This window comes from Vigna angularis, chromosome 7 (assembly GCF_016808095.1).
Source record: "Vigna angularis cultivar LongXiaoDou No.4 chromosome 7, ASM1680809v1, whole genome shotgun sequence".
NCBI lineage: Eukaryota > Viridiplantae > Streptophyta > Magnoliopsida > Fabales > Fabaceae > Vigna > Vigna angularis.
This window is the reverse complement of record NC_068976.1, coordinates 29,079,566-29,094,773: the sequence shown is the minus strand read 5'-3', so window position 1 is coordinate 29,094,773 and position 15,208 is coordinate 29,079,566. Positions and strand designations below refer to the sequence as shown.

Here is a 15,208-nt window from a genome sequence, read left to right as displayed (position 1 = left end):
ATGAAGGTATACACATAGAAGTTGTGGATATTTGGGAAGCAATTGAAAAGGATTATGAAATTCCTAATCTCCCAAACAATCCTACCATGGTGCAAATCAACTTACACAAGGAAAAGAAGACCAAGAAATCTAAGGCAAAAGCCTGCTTGTTTGTTGTAGTCTCATATACTATCTTCACTTGAATTATGACTCTGAAGTCACCATATGAGATATGGAATTATCTCAAGTCAGAGTATTAGAGTATGAGAGTATGAGATATGGAATTATATGTGCTAAACTTCCTTCGAGAATTCGAGCTGCAAAAGATGAAGGAAACAAAATCAATTAAAGAGTATTCTAATAGATTATTGGACATTGCAAACCAAATCAAGTTACTTTGTGTTTATAAACTCAAGAATTATTGAAAAAATTCTTGTAACAATGCTTGAAAAATTTGAGGCATCTATTTCAGCCTTGAAAAATACCAAGGATTTTACTCAAATTACTTTTGCAGAGCTTCTCAATGCTTTATAGGCATAGGAGAAAACAAGAGTCATAAGGCAAGAAGGTGCCATTGAAGGAGCCTTACAAGCCAAACATCATGAGAATGCAAGGAACAAGAAGAAGAAGTTTTTTAAGAAGAATTAAAATCCTATTGGAGAATCTTCAGCCAACAATAAAACAGGAGTTATGAAGGGATCCTACCCTCCATGTCAACATTGCAATAAAAAGGGTTATTCTCCTTTCAACTACTAGAGAAGACCAAAAGCTAAGTGTACCAAATGTAACTAAATGGGGCATGAGGTTGTAATTTGTAGGAACAAGAATCAACAACAAGGTGCAGAGGCTAAGATTGTTGATCAAGAAGAGGAGGATCAACTGTTTGTGGCTATATGCTTCGTGAGCAGTGAATCAAATGAAAGTTGGCTTATTGACAGTGATGCATATATCATATGACTCATGACAAGGAGTTGTTTAAAGACTTGAAGTCAACTAACATAACCAAAGTCAGAATTGGCAATAAGGACTATATCTCTTTCAAAGGAAAAGGAACTATTGCAATCACAAGTTGTACAAGTACAAAAATTATACATGTTCTCTTTATTCCTGACAATGACCAAAATCTGTTAAGTGTGGGTCAACTTATTGAAAAAGACCTTAAATTTATTTTTGAAAATGAATATTGCTTGATTAAGGATGCAACTAATCAAGATACCTATAAAGTAAAAATGAAGGGAAAGAGTTTCTCACTTAATCCTTAAAAGAAGCAATCTATTTTTTCTCTCAAAGAAGATGTCACTCAACTTTGACAAAAGAAAGTATGACATTATCATCATCAAGGTTTGTTAAAACTAAGAGAAAAGGGGTTGGCACTTGATGTTCCCAAGCTTAGTGATACAATCTCAAGTTGCAAAGCGTGTCAATTTGGAAAGCAAAAAATAAATCCATTCCAGTAGTCAACATGGAGAGTCACGCACAAATTGCAGCTCATCCACATGGATGTTTCAGACCTTCACAAAACACCTTCCTTTATAGGTAATCTTTATTTTATTCCTTTATTGATGACTTCACTAGAATGTGCTGGATATTTTTCTTGAAGTTTAAATTCGAAGTAGCTCAAGTTTTTTGGAAGTTTAAAACAAGAGTTGAGAGTGAAAGCAACTGTAAAATTTAGATTGTAAGATCTAATAATGGGAAGGAACTTCAGCAGAATTTGACAAGTTTTGTGAATATTCAAGCATAGAGCATCAACTTACATCCCTTACACACCTTAACAAAAATGGAGTTAGTGAGAGAAGAAATAGATACATCATGGAGATGTCAAGATGCATGTTTCATGAGAAAAATTTGCCAAAGAAGTTTTGGGCAGAGGTAGCAAATACAACTGTGTTTCTTCAAAATAGGCTTCCCATAAAATCAGGGAAAGGACTGACACCATTGAGGCATGGTATGGTTATAAACCATATATGAAATTCCTTAAATTATTTGGTTGTTTGTGTTTCACTCATGTTCCACAAAGTAAGAGTGACAGTCATGATAGAGAAGCTTCACTAGACATCTTTATAGGCTATAGTACTGTCAGCAAAACCTATAAAAATATTCACTCACAAACTGGAAATATTATTATAAGTAAGGATGTTCACTTCGTGGAGGATGAAGAGTTGAACATGGATAATTTAGAAAAGAAGGGTCAAACCATGGCAAAGTTGAAACTCAAGTTTTCTAGTTCAAGCATTGAAGAAGAAGATGACTTGCAGAATAAAAAAGTGGATGATACTCCTTTGAGAGGAACAAGGTCGCTCTAAGATATTTAGGAAAGGTGCAATATCGTTGTATGTGAACCTACTAATTATGTAGCAGCAAAAAGGGTTCACAGGTGGATAGATGCAATGGAGGAGGAGTTGTCAAATATTAGTGAAAAACAAAACTTGGATCCTAGTGGATAAACTTCAAAACAGGAAGGTAATTGGACTCAAGTGGGTGTTTAGAACTAAACTTAATATTAATGGCTCAATCAACAAACACAAAACTGGGCTGGTGGTTAAAGGGTATGCCCAAATCTTTGGTGTTGATTATTCTAATGTTTTTGCTCTTGTTGCTAGATTGGACACAATCAAGTTGCTCCTTGTCATACCTACATAAAAGAGTTGGAAAGTGTTCCTGTTGGATATAAAATCAACCTTCTTAAAAAGTATCTTACAGGAAGAAATTTATTATGAGCAGCCCCAACGATTTGTGAAGGAAAGTGAGGGAGATAAAGTTTATCTTCTCAAGAAAGCCCTTTTCGGTCTAAAATAAGCTCTAAGAGTTTCGTATAACAAAATTGATTAATATTTGCTGAATTTTGGATTTCTGAAAAGTCTATCAAAAACAACCTTGTATGTCAAGAACAATGATACTAACATTCTTATTGTTTCATTGTATGTCGATGACCTACTAGTTACTGGAATCAATATAGACCATATTCAAAACTTCAAACAAAAAATGATAAAGGTGTTTGAAATGACAAATCTTGGATTTATGTCCTACTTCCTTGGCTTGGAGATCAAGCAAGGGCAATGTGCAGTTTTCATCTGCCAGAAAAAGTATACAAAGAAAATACTAAAAAATTTCAAATGGAAGAATGCAAGGCAGTAAGCACTCCAATGAATCAAAAGAAGAAGCTGCAGAAAAAAAATTGTGCTAACAAAGTTGATGAAGGATATTTCAGGAGCTTGATTGGTTGCTTGATGTATCTCACAATGACAAGGCTTAATATTTTGAATATTGTAAGTATTTTGTCTTGATTCATGCATTGTGCAAGTGAATTGCATATCAAGACTGTCAAAAGAGTGATTCGGTATGTGAATGGTACAAGTGATTTTGGTGTGAAGTTCACAAGGAGTAAGAAGTTCGAGCTAATTGGTTTTTCTAACAGTGATTAAAGAGGTTCCATGGATCATATGAGAAACACTTCAAGTTATTGTTTTACTCTTACCTTTGGTGTTTTCTCATGGAACTCAAAGAAACAAGAAATTGTAGCTTAATCCACGACCAAACAAAGTTTGTTGCTGCAACTGTTATTGTCAATCAAGTTTTATAGCTGAGAAAAATTGTACTCTATATTGACCTTAAACATAAAAAAAACACAAAGATTCTTTTGATAACCAAGCTGTAAGTGTTATCTCTTATAATCATATGTGTTTTATGGAAAGACTAAATACTTTAATATCAAGCTATTTTTCCTGAGAAAAGTATAAAAGCATGGATGAGATTCTTATCTATTACAAAAAGAGAAGATCTTAGTTACAAATGTTCTATGTTGTTACTAAAGGAGTGTTGTCTTACAAAACAGAATAAGTTTAAATTTTTAAGGTCAAGAGTTAGTGTTTACAATTCCTAAAACATAGAAGAGTGTTGTCTTACTATTAACTATTAATTTGATTGGGTCAAAGTCTTTTCTTAGTTTTTAAGAATTAATTATTTTGTTTTTTTATGCCTTGCAGAAGTGGATTAAAATTAAGATGAAACTCTCAATGGGGAGTTACTTTTAAAAGTTTTCTATTAATAATACGACTTTTTCTTTTTTCAAGTGTGCTACAGGTTTTCTTTAGCAATAACAAATATGAACAAAGAAAATGTGAAAAATTGTGAGAAAGGAATAAAGAAAATGAAAAGAAAGAGGAGACTAAGCTGAGCGATAGAACTGTGATGGGCGTTCCATGGTAAGTTTCTCTATCAGCAGCATCATGTTATTCATGAAAAAATGGAAACGGGCAAGGCGTTTCTCGGTGAAAGTTAACGTAGGTGTTCTGGTTTTGTTGTTCACTTCTTTGTATCTGATAAAGCTGTGAATGGAAAACGAAACGGATTAAGTTTGATTTCGTGTGTTTAATGTCTTTGTGTCTTTCAAGGCAGACTGACCCAGCTTCAGAGTCTGTCACCTGTGACTTGCCAGATCAATCACATGCCTCCCAGAGAAATGAACAATAAGATTGCGTAGCTCTGGAAAACTCATCAGTATCCAAATGAAATATAATTTAGCACTCTGCTTCTATATCTTATCACTTCTAATAAAGTTAAATATTGACAGATACTAGGTCTGTAACCTAAGTGTCCTTCTAGTTTCATTCTACATCTTATTCAAACTTGAAATAGCATTAACTGGAAGAGCTTAAACAAATCTCTGACATCAACCAATATACACTAACGGTCACTTTTACAGATATTATATAATGTTCAAAGTTCCACGTCGTTGAAAAGAAATTATAATATATAAGTTGAAAAGAAATTATAATATGTAAGGCATAAATTTTACTTTAAGTCGATTTTGTGATATTGATTTAGGTTTAAAATCTATTTCTAATATAGTATTAGAGTCATAGAGTCTATCTTAATGAGTCCTAAGTGGGTATTTTTATTTCTATTCCACTCTTTATCGGGCCATTATCGGACCACCCAATTTCTACTATCATGTACGAGATGTCTATATCTCAGCGTGAAGGGCGTATGTTAAAAGTCCCACATTAACTAGAGATATAATCAAATTATAATATATAAGTGAGATGCAAATATTATCTTATAAACTGATTTTGTGAGATTGACTTAAACTTATAATTTACTTCTAATATATAAAGAAACTAATCTTGGAAATAAAGGAAACACCTAAAATATAAGAAGAAAGTTGTCATAGTTCTTAGTACTATAGTACTATAGTACTATTTGAAGAATAAGGGCAAAGCTACTCTTATAAGATGATCTGCAAGATAACTGTTAGATGCTTCGGTTAAATGAACATTGTCCCAAAATGCATACTTTGAGTGATTACTGCATAGAGGTGTATATGCATTACATATCTCAATCACTTCCAAGTAACCTGATCCACAACACCCTCTGTTTGTTACCTCCATACCTATTTCATATATTTCCACATATTCAAAATAAATATAAGAACATTATAGAAATATAAAATGAAGTTAATTAATGAATTATATGTTTTAAGGTATAAATAAGTATTGAGTATGATATGACTTACCATAATGCTGAGGATGAGTATAAAGGTTGAGTAGGGGGTGGTACAAATCTCCATATACAATTTTGCTTTGAGGGAGTGTAGCTTGTAACAGGGAGAGTCTCTGAGCCAACTTCCGATTATACTTCTCACTGTCGGCATTCTGATGCACCAAACATTGCCTATCAATTTTGAATTTTAGGGACATTTGAAGAGGAACACAACCAAGGGGAGGAAGCCCAGCCACACCAATGTTCCTACATCCTTCATCATACAGTTCCTACAATATCAGACAGAAGATAATTATTATGTTTGTGCTTCAATTAATGGATTTTAATTTTGTTAAACTTCATAAAAAATAAAAATTAGAACTTTTAAAAATGTATATTTCTTCTGTTATGAATTTCTTATTATTAACTTTACAATTAGGAATAGCAACAGGGATCTTGGATCTTGTCCAACGAACCAGCACATCACTCTATGAATTTGACGGATGAAGTTGAAATTTTTAATTTGATTAACTATCAAATTGACGAACAAGCTGATTTAAAAAAAAATAATTAATAAAAAACTTTTATATATGATACTATTTTAAATATATATTATAATTTTAATTATTAATACTAATAAGTTAAATTCTAATTATTAATTATAATATAGTAATTTTATACATACAAATAATAGTTATTTTAATTTATTTAATTAAAAAATATTAATTAATTAATTAAAACTTAAAAATTATTTAAAGTATATGACATATACATTTTTATATATAATTAAAAAAGTCAAAAAAATAGTTGACGGATATGTTGTCCAGCGTTTAACGGAACAGATTAAAATTTAGTTTATTCACTTACGAATTAGACAAGTTCGATTTCTTAAGAATCAACTATCGGTCAGATTAAGGTTATATATTCCATCCTCGTTGTCTCCTTATTTATAATTTAACAGTAATTTAAAAGCAATGATAAAGTAACATACATTTATTTTTATATAATAGATATTACAAAAGTAAAATAATTATAAAAAATTAAACTTTTGTAATTTTTTAATAAAAAAAATAAAAAGTAAGAAAAAATAATGTGAAATAAATATAAAAAATATGTATGTATCAAATTAACCTCTTACCTTAATTATGACCTCCAACTTATCAAGCAAATAATCTTGGTAAGCATCAATGGTGACGAACATGAGTCTTCGAGAGGGGAAGTCATGGAAATTCAAAATGAAATCGTTAGTACCGACAGAGATGAGAACAAGAGCATCTCGAAGTCTTTGCATGGCTTGATCTTCTCCTACGATTTGCTTCAGCTTCATTGTGTAAGCTTTGAAATATTGAAGCTGTTGGTCCATCGATAAAACATTTGTGAGAGATGCAGTGAGCTCATCAATACCAGATTCTCCCGAGGCAAAAGAAACTCCTGTTAGAAGTTCTTGGTCACTTAGGTCTGGATTTAGAAAAGGAGGAACAGTGTCTTTGATATTCAAGGCAGACGCAAGAAAATCAGATACCAATTTTCCGTTGCTGAATCTCCCTGTTGCTACATGCCCTGGAAAATCTATGCCATAAGGAAAATGATTAGCCTTAGAAATAGTTAGGAGATAATTGTTATTACCAGGATCAACAGTAGAATCTCCAAAAACAAGTACGGATGAGAATTTTGAAGATTCGAGAACATTCTTTGAAGCAACAACACCAATGCAACCATACATTAGCATCACAAGATGCATTGCAGATGACATTTCTGCTATTTTCAAGTTTCACCTCTTATTTTCAGTGATACCTTCTCACATACAATACAAATATATACATACACACACTCATATATATATATATATATATATATATATATATATATATATATATATATATATTAATTTCCAATATTGTCATATTCGTGGCACAATGACTTCGAACAAAACATACTTTATTAATAAGTTAAATTGTTAGTTACAGCATTTTTTTATTATTTGAAATATTTTACACAAATTATCTACTAATAAAATTGTGTTAAGAAAGGTTATATGAGTGATGGTAAGGTTCGTGATGTACTCTATGATTAATTATATTAGTTGTTTCTTTATATTTATTTATTTTCAAGAGGTGTTTTAAATATTTTGATAAATAATATATTTTGTAATTATACATTTAAAATGTAAATATCATAAAATATTTATATTTTTGTAGTGAGTTAGTTAAATTACACATTGACTGAAAACAAAAAGGAGAATTGACATAATGAAAATCTACACTTAATATAGTTTTAGATTTAGCTCCAAATTAAATTAATTATATTTAAATTTGTACTCAAAATATTAAGATTGCGAAAATAAACTTAGAATAACAATTCAATTAAAATAAAAATTAAAAAAATGTAACATTTGAAACTTTTTATACAGAATGATGTTTTTTTTATTGATTTCCTCCAAATTATTTAATTGTGTATAATAAGAATAAGAATATTTGTTGAAAAAGATGACTAAAAATTTATAAAGAGGGTGAATGAAGAAGTTTGAAAATGAGTGTTTTTATCTTCTTGGAAGGTGGTACATAGAAATAGAAGTTATGAAGAGATGGGGAATTGAAGTACCTCTGCAAAGATATTTAAATTATCATTGTCATATTTCAGGATTTATTTACTACTTCTAAAATATCTGCATATATTAAATACTATATTAATTATATGGATATGAAGGCATTGAATTGAATTTCACCAGCAGTATATATTTCCATCATAGCATGTTGGTTCAATGACTTCAAAATTTGTAATTTTATTGTCTATGATGTGCACTTGGATCCAAGATGTATGATAGGTGTAAAAATTGAAAAGTGAAAGTAAATGAGAAAAAAAAAAGTTAAATTTTTAGCACAAATAAAAAAATAAATATCCCATATAATAAATATTAAGATATTTAATTATTAGTATAATAAAAAAATTATAGTTACAATACAAAAAACTTTAGTTTTATCAATTATATTTGATATATTAAGATAATAGAATATATATTTTTTTATTTAATAATTATTATGTGTAAAAATAAATTTAATAGTAATATATAATTAACAATAAATTAATTTTTTTCTTTCAAAATTTAAATTTGTTAGTGGTTCATTATAAGTTAACTGTGTCATGTGAAGACTTAGAAAGTGGTATTTTAGAACTGATAGTGAGCTAAAAATAATGAGAATATATTATTTTAATATTAAAATGTTTTAATATAAAATGAATTGTTATAAATGAGTTTCATTATTTTAAAATATCATTTCTCTATAAACTACTTTTATAGAGTCTTATGCCTTTTCTCTAAAGGTTCTTACACCCTCTTCATTTGTTTGAAGATCAGAGACCGCCTGTGTGATTCTTGCGGTGAGATCTTCAAGCCTGTCTGATCAGTTTCTCAAAAAGGGTAAGTTAATTTCTGCCCTTTTCTTTGGTTGAGTTTTCAATGCATGTGGACTTGATTTCCTATGCATGTTTCATATGGGCATTTCCTCAAGTTTTTTACTAATCAATGATTCTAATGATATACCTTGATCATGTTTACGATGTGCCTATTTTTTATTGTTCCATGTGCCTATTTTTGATTGCTTGAAATGGTAAAGATGATCTTGTATTTGGGTGGAGAAATTTTGTTAAACCTTGAGGTAGTGAAAGATGAGAGTCTTTGCATGTTTTTGGTCCAAATTTGGGGTTTTAATAGGTGAATTTCTACGGAAATGGTTTTGGAGAAAAGCCTGATGTTTGGGGTTGATGTTTAGTCATTTAAGACTTGTTGGAGTGTTAAAAACTAGTAAAATATAGTGTATTATGCAGTAGAGGAGTTGTGAGGGGGTGGTTGCATGATTTTATGTACAATTTAGGGGTTTTAACTAGCTAGTGAGATGTTGAATTAGAAGATTTGGGCTAAAGGTGAGGGTTTGTAATATGTTTTTTAGTCTATTAGGACTTGTTCTAGCTGTTAGTTGCAAAAATTGGGTGTTGGAAGGTAAATAATTGAGTTGTTAGTTACACTGAGGGCTAGTTTTCTAGCGTTGAGGTGTAGCTTCTGGGCGCTGATCGCTACTGGATCATTTTTGGTTTTTTTTTTCAGATTTTGGAAATATTAAATTTGGGGTTTCGAGTGTTAGTTTTGGACGTTCTTTAGGTCATTTTAGAGGTCTTGAACCTTTCTGAAATAGTTAGTGATGGTTTCCAAGCTGTTTTCCTTACCTAAGTATGAGTATCAAGATGCCATGAAGAAATTTGTGTTATTGTCTAACTTTTGATGACTTGTAATGGTGTTTCTGGTTGTTTAATGTATAATGAGAGGTTTCATGTGATAATATGCAATGTTTGTGTGAAATATATGTATATGAATATGATTATGTATGAGATGTGATGATGATGTTCAAGTAATATGTGAGGTATGGATTTTAAATATCATGTGAGAAAGGAATTCCAAGGAGGAATATCCTAGTTGGTTATGTTGTGATATGTATTGAAGTAGAGACTCCGGGATTGTGGAATGATCCTGACACTCTCAATAACCTCATCTCATATAGAGATGTGCGATTATGTTGTGGAAAGTAGTAGGAGCTCCTAGTCTATGGTCACTAGTTAGGGCCATAGATGTGTGACGAATAATTAACCTTGGTGTATGACATTATTGGTGGTAGTTGAGGATGTGGTTATTATTATTTCTGAGCAAGGCTGCTCCACCATTCACGGGTGCAAGTTCTTCATGAGTCCGACATCAATGCATCTATCTAGAGAGTTTGGGATTTTTAAGGTTGATGGTAATTATGTTGTGTTGTTTAATTTATAATATGGATGTGTATTATTGTTTTAAAAATGTATGTATGTTCCTTTGGTACTTTGGCTTACCCTTTCTTTTTGTGTTGTTTGTTTTTGTGTATGTTTCTCTTTAGTGATTATCATCTTAAATGGTGTGAGCTTAGGGAAGATGTTTTCCAGTCTTATCAGCGGGAGGTTGAGAGTGAAGCAGCATCATAGATAGAGGTTTGTTCTTTAAGTGTACGATCTTCTTCATCAAAAGTTTGTAGTTCATGGTAAGTTATCATTTATGTAATGATCTATTTTAGTAGTTTTATACTACTAAATTGGAATGTTACATGTCAAATTAATAAATATATTTGACAAATACTTAAATTTAAACAAGGTATAAAATATTTGGCTTAATAGCCTATTTTGTCCCCAGATTTGCTTATTGTTGTCAAAAAGGTCTGTGGTTAAAAAAAATAGTCAAGTTGGTCTTACGTTGGTAAATATTGTGTCAATGTAGTCCCTTTTGTTAAATAGAATGAAACGGAGTTAATGCATTGGTGATGTGGCAGCACACAATCGTAACGTGTCATTATTTATCACTATACCTAATGACGTGTTATTTAATTGGGGGCTGAGGTGGATATTTAGGTATTGGGGGTTTTAAATTGGGGAAAAGGGCACGGGTTGGAAACAAAGTTAGGGTTCTTTAGCTACATTGCGCGAAAATGCTACAGTGGTGGGTGTGTGTTGTTCTTCTTGTTTGTCTTCTTCTCCATTTTGCTGTTGTTGGTTACGGTTTGGATTTTGTTGTTCTATGTTTGCAGTAGGTTGGAGGTTCGTGGTTGGCAAAGTGTTGTTCCCTCTTTCGTAGTTGCTTGGCGAAGTGGTTCGTGATTTTCTCGTTTTGGCCTTGGCAATGTCTTTCAATCAAGGTTGTTCGTCTTGCTCTTAGGGGAGCTCTCGTGGTGGTTCATCGAGAGGATTGGTTGGAAGCCAAATATGCCATTGTGGGGAGGTTACTGTGTTGAGAGTGGCAAAAACAGTCAAAAATGAGGGGAAGCAATTCTGGGGCTCCCCTAATTACAAGGTTTGTAGTTTAATTTTTATGATTTGACATTTTGGTGATTAATGAACAGCGGACATTTTGGTAATTACATTGTGTTGGATATTTCGAATAGCGGACAAGAAATGAAGAACCTCAAGGATGCAATTTCTTTAAATGGCATAATGAAGATAATGTAGATGATGGTGGCAGTATTATTGTTAGGCAAAGGAGAAAGATTAATAGCTTGGAGAAATCTGTTATTGGTTGTCAGAAAAGGGAGAAGTTGTTAATATGGATGTTATGTTTTATGGGGTTAATTAACATCACCCTTGTTTGTATTTTGTTTAAAACACCATGATACTACTATGGAGAACCATAAACACACCAATAACAAACCATAAAGAAGTAAAACAACTTTGTACGGGGACTACAAATAAAACATAAAGAAATATTTTCACACACCATCGTGGGGGACCACAACGACACTTGGACACTGGGAAACCACAAACAAACGAAAAGCATCGATAATGGGGGACAAAAAGCAACAACACACACAATAAAAGCTACCATACACACCTTCGAATGACGATTTGAGAAACTCTGCAAATGCGCGTCCAACTCCCCTACATTTACTCAACGAAATCTTCCTCAATCGTCTCAGTCTTACCCATTGCAATGCACAATTCTCTTTTCACTCGTCTCAGTCTTTGTTTGCACAAAACCTAAATGCCCTAATCCAACTCGTGCCCTAAGTGAGTTTTTCCCCAATTTTAAACCCCCAATACCTAAATATCCACCTCAGCCACCAATTAAATAACAAGTCATTAGGCATAGTGCTAAATAATGACATGTTACAATTGTGTGCTACCACATCACCAATGCATTAACTCCGTTTCATTCTATTTAACAGAAGGGACTACGTTGACACAATATTTACCAACGTAGGACCAACTTGACTCTTTTTTTTAACCACGGACCTTTTTGAGAACAATAAGCAAATCTAGGGACAAAATAGGCTATTAAGCCAAATATGGGTTAAATATGTTTTTAGTCCCTATACTATCAAGCGATTTTGGTTTTAGTCCCTCTTTCAAAGTAAGGTACATTTTAGTCCTCCTTCTTAACGAAACTTTGATTTTAGTCCTCCAAAACTAACACCGTTAAAAACCAGCTGATGTGGCTAACGGTAGATTGACACAATTTTTTTTTTGTCAGAGTTTATCAGCTTTTCTTCCTCTCTCTCTCTTCCTCGTCTCTTCCTTCAATCCCAAAACACAAAACAGTAAAATCTTCCGATGAAGCTTTTCTCTCGCATCTCCCATCACCGGTCAGACAGCCACCTTCATCAAAACCACGAATGCCAGCCCCGAGAGAAGAACCCACACCGATACCAGAGGACTCTTCTGGGATACAAATTTACAGATTCTCTTCAACCCTTTTTCTAGGATTTTATGTGATTTTTCTTCTCTTCGAGATATAGCCATCTATATACCCGTCATAACCGGATATTTCTCTAAGGACAGGTTTGTGTGGGTTATTTCCTTTTAATTTTCTATTTACCACTGCAAACTAGCCTTTTACTTCCTACGACTCCTCAAACTTTCGAAATAATCATTTTACTTTTGAAAAAGTTACTTCCACATTACATACTTGGGAAATTTTCTGAAATAAGCTTTTCGAAACTACCGAAACAACATTTTAATTTTCAAAATATAATTTTTGAAGCAAACAAATTCACTGCTTCATTAAGTTTTCAGTTGATTTAGAGGGTATCAAGATGTACACAGTTTTCAGTTGGCATTATCCAAACCATACCTTAAGTTTTCAGTTGGCATTAGGAGATCAGAGCCCTTCTCTCGGTGTGGGTTCTTCTCTCGGGGCTGGCGTTCGTGGTTTTGATGATGGTGGTTGTCTGACCGGTGATGGGAGATGCGAGAGAAAAGCTTCACTGGAAGATTTTACTGTTTTGTGTTTTTGGATTGAAGGAAGAGACGAGGGAGAGAGAGAGGAAGAAAAGCTGATAAACTCTGACAAAAAAAAAATTGTGTCAGTCTACCGTTAGCCACATCAGCTGGTTTTTAACGGTGTTAGTTTTGGAAGACTAAAATCAAAGTTTCGTTAAGAAGGAGGACTAAAATGTACCTTACTTTGAAAGAGGGACTAAAACCAAAATTGCTTGATAGTATATGGACTAAAAACATATTTAACCCATAAAATATCTATAGCAAATTTATTATTAATATTTAACAATATTTATGTAGATATAAATTATGTTTTTAAAATAGTTTTTTTCTAATATTATATTTCTCTTTAATAATAAAATAAATAATTATGATAATGCCTAAATAAAAATATTAATAAAATTAAATATATTACCACTCAATTATTTATACTTCTATTACTCTATATAAAAGAACTTGTAATTTTACTATATACCTACAAATTGATTCACGGGTTTATAAAATGTATAGCAGAATTCGGGGATATTAAATTATTTGACAATACTACTTTATATTATAAAGTTATTCGCGAAATAGAAAAGAAAACATATATATTTATAAAAATTTAAAGACAAATATTGTTAGCATATCGTGAATGAATTGGTGGTAAGTCTGACTAATGCAATCATAAAAATTAAGGTATATTGTAAACCTTGTTAACAGGGATGGTAAAAAATTATACGGATAAAATTCGAGTGGTTATTACTTTGCAAATATTTATTATCTACGAGTAACGGATAATGGGTATTTTAATACTCGCTTCTAAATGGGTTGCGTGTGAATATTAAAAAATGTCTTATTACTTGCAAAAAATAATAAAAAATATTAATTTTTATTTTTTTAAATTAAATTTAATTAAAAATAAAATTAATTTTTTATTTTATTAAGTTAAATTTAATTAAAATTAAATTTTTATTTATATTTAATTTACTTTATATTATATTATATTTTTTATAATTTTATTTAAATTTTATTTAAAAAATGTCTAAAATATACTTTTTTTAATCTTTTACGTGTATTTGCGAGTATCCACGGGTTTTAAAATATTCGTGAGTATTTTTTAAGTAGGTATCTGTACAAGTAGTAGATCGGTTGTGGGTCAAATATTTTTTCCAGATCGGATTGCGAATAGACACTATTTGTGTTCGACCCTGACCCGTTGTCATCTATACTTCTGAGATAAAGGTAAATAGTGTTTCAATATAATATACTTTTAAAGTGTCAAATGGTTTATAAATATTTGCATATAACAATTCAAAAATAATTTTAAATAAATCATTACCACCAAATAAAATATTTCCTTCTTAAATGTAGAAGAATACGAAATATATGGGTTGAAAAAATTAATTTTGCAATAATTTGATGAAAATAACTTTATTAAAAAATAATTATGACATAAAAATTAATTTAAAACTTGTAAAAGCGTAGAAAATTGCCTAAGAGTAGTCTTCTTATAAAATAGAATATTATAATATTTTAATAATAAAATATTTGAATAATAAATAAAATTTTTATTAATTGAAATTTATTTTTTAAAAATTATTATTTCTCTAAATTTTATTTATAACTTTTCTCTTTATTATACTTTTCTAGATTTTTTTTTTATCTCAATCTTCATCTTTTTGAAAATCAAAGATGGTAGGATTGTTTATTGGAAAGAGCTTTATGTACTCATCCGAGTGTAGAACAAAGTATATTTCTTTTTACCCTTTTTGAGCTATTTTCACCATTTGGTTTACATGTGAGCTATATAGTTATGCTTGTAATTTAAAGATCCTCTTAGTGAATCTTTGTTGCTTTTTTTATCTTAATGATATGCTTATTTATTGTCTAGTTAGGTTATCTTATGTTAGATAAAACTCTAAAAAACATATGTGCAAGAAAGAGCGTTTTAACCAAGGTAAGGAAAGTTCATGTTAAATTTTGT

General features: G+C 31.1%; 1 protein-coding gene across 2 annotated transcripts; it reads right to left on the bottom strand.

The window, feature by feature from the left end:
* Positions 1-5,098: 5,098 nt before the first annotated feature.
* On the bottom strand, positions 5,099-7,253 carry LOC108337795 (GDSL esterase/lipase At2g24560). Of its 2 annotated transcripts, XM_017574391.2 has the most exons (4): positions 7,087-7,253; positions 6,599-7,020; positions 5,495-5,750; positions 5,099-5,371 (listed from the first exon to the last, which is right to left on the bottom strand). In XM_017574391.2, the coding sequence occupies exons 1-4, from the start codon at positions 7,211-7,213 to the stop codon at positions 5,178-5,180; spliced, it is 999 nt and encodes a 332-aa protein (XP_017429880.1). In that variant the 5' UTR covers positions 7,214-7,253; the 3' UTR covers positions 5,099-5,177. The 2 variants fall into 2 exon arrangements, with proteins under 2 accessions (XP_017429880.1, XP_017429879.1); XM_017574390.2 differs by having other exon boundaries at positions 6,599-7,253.
* Positions 7,254-15,208: the final 7,955 nt, after the last annotated feature.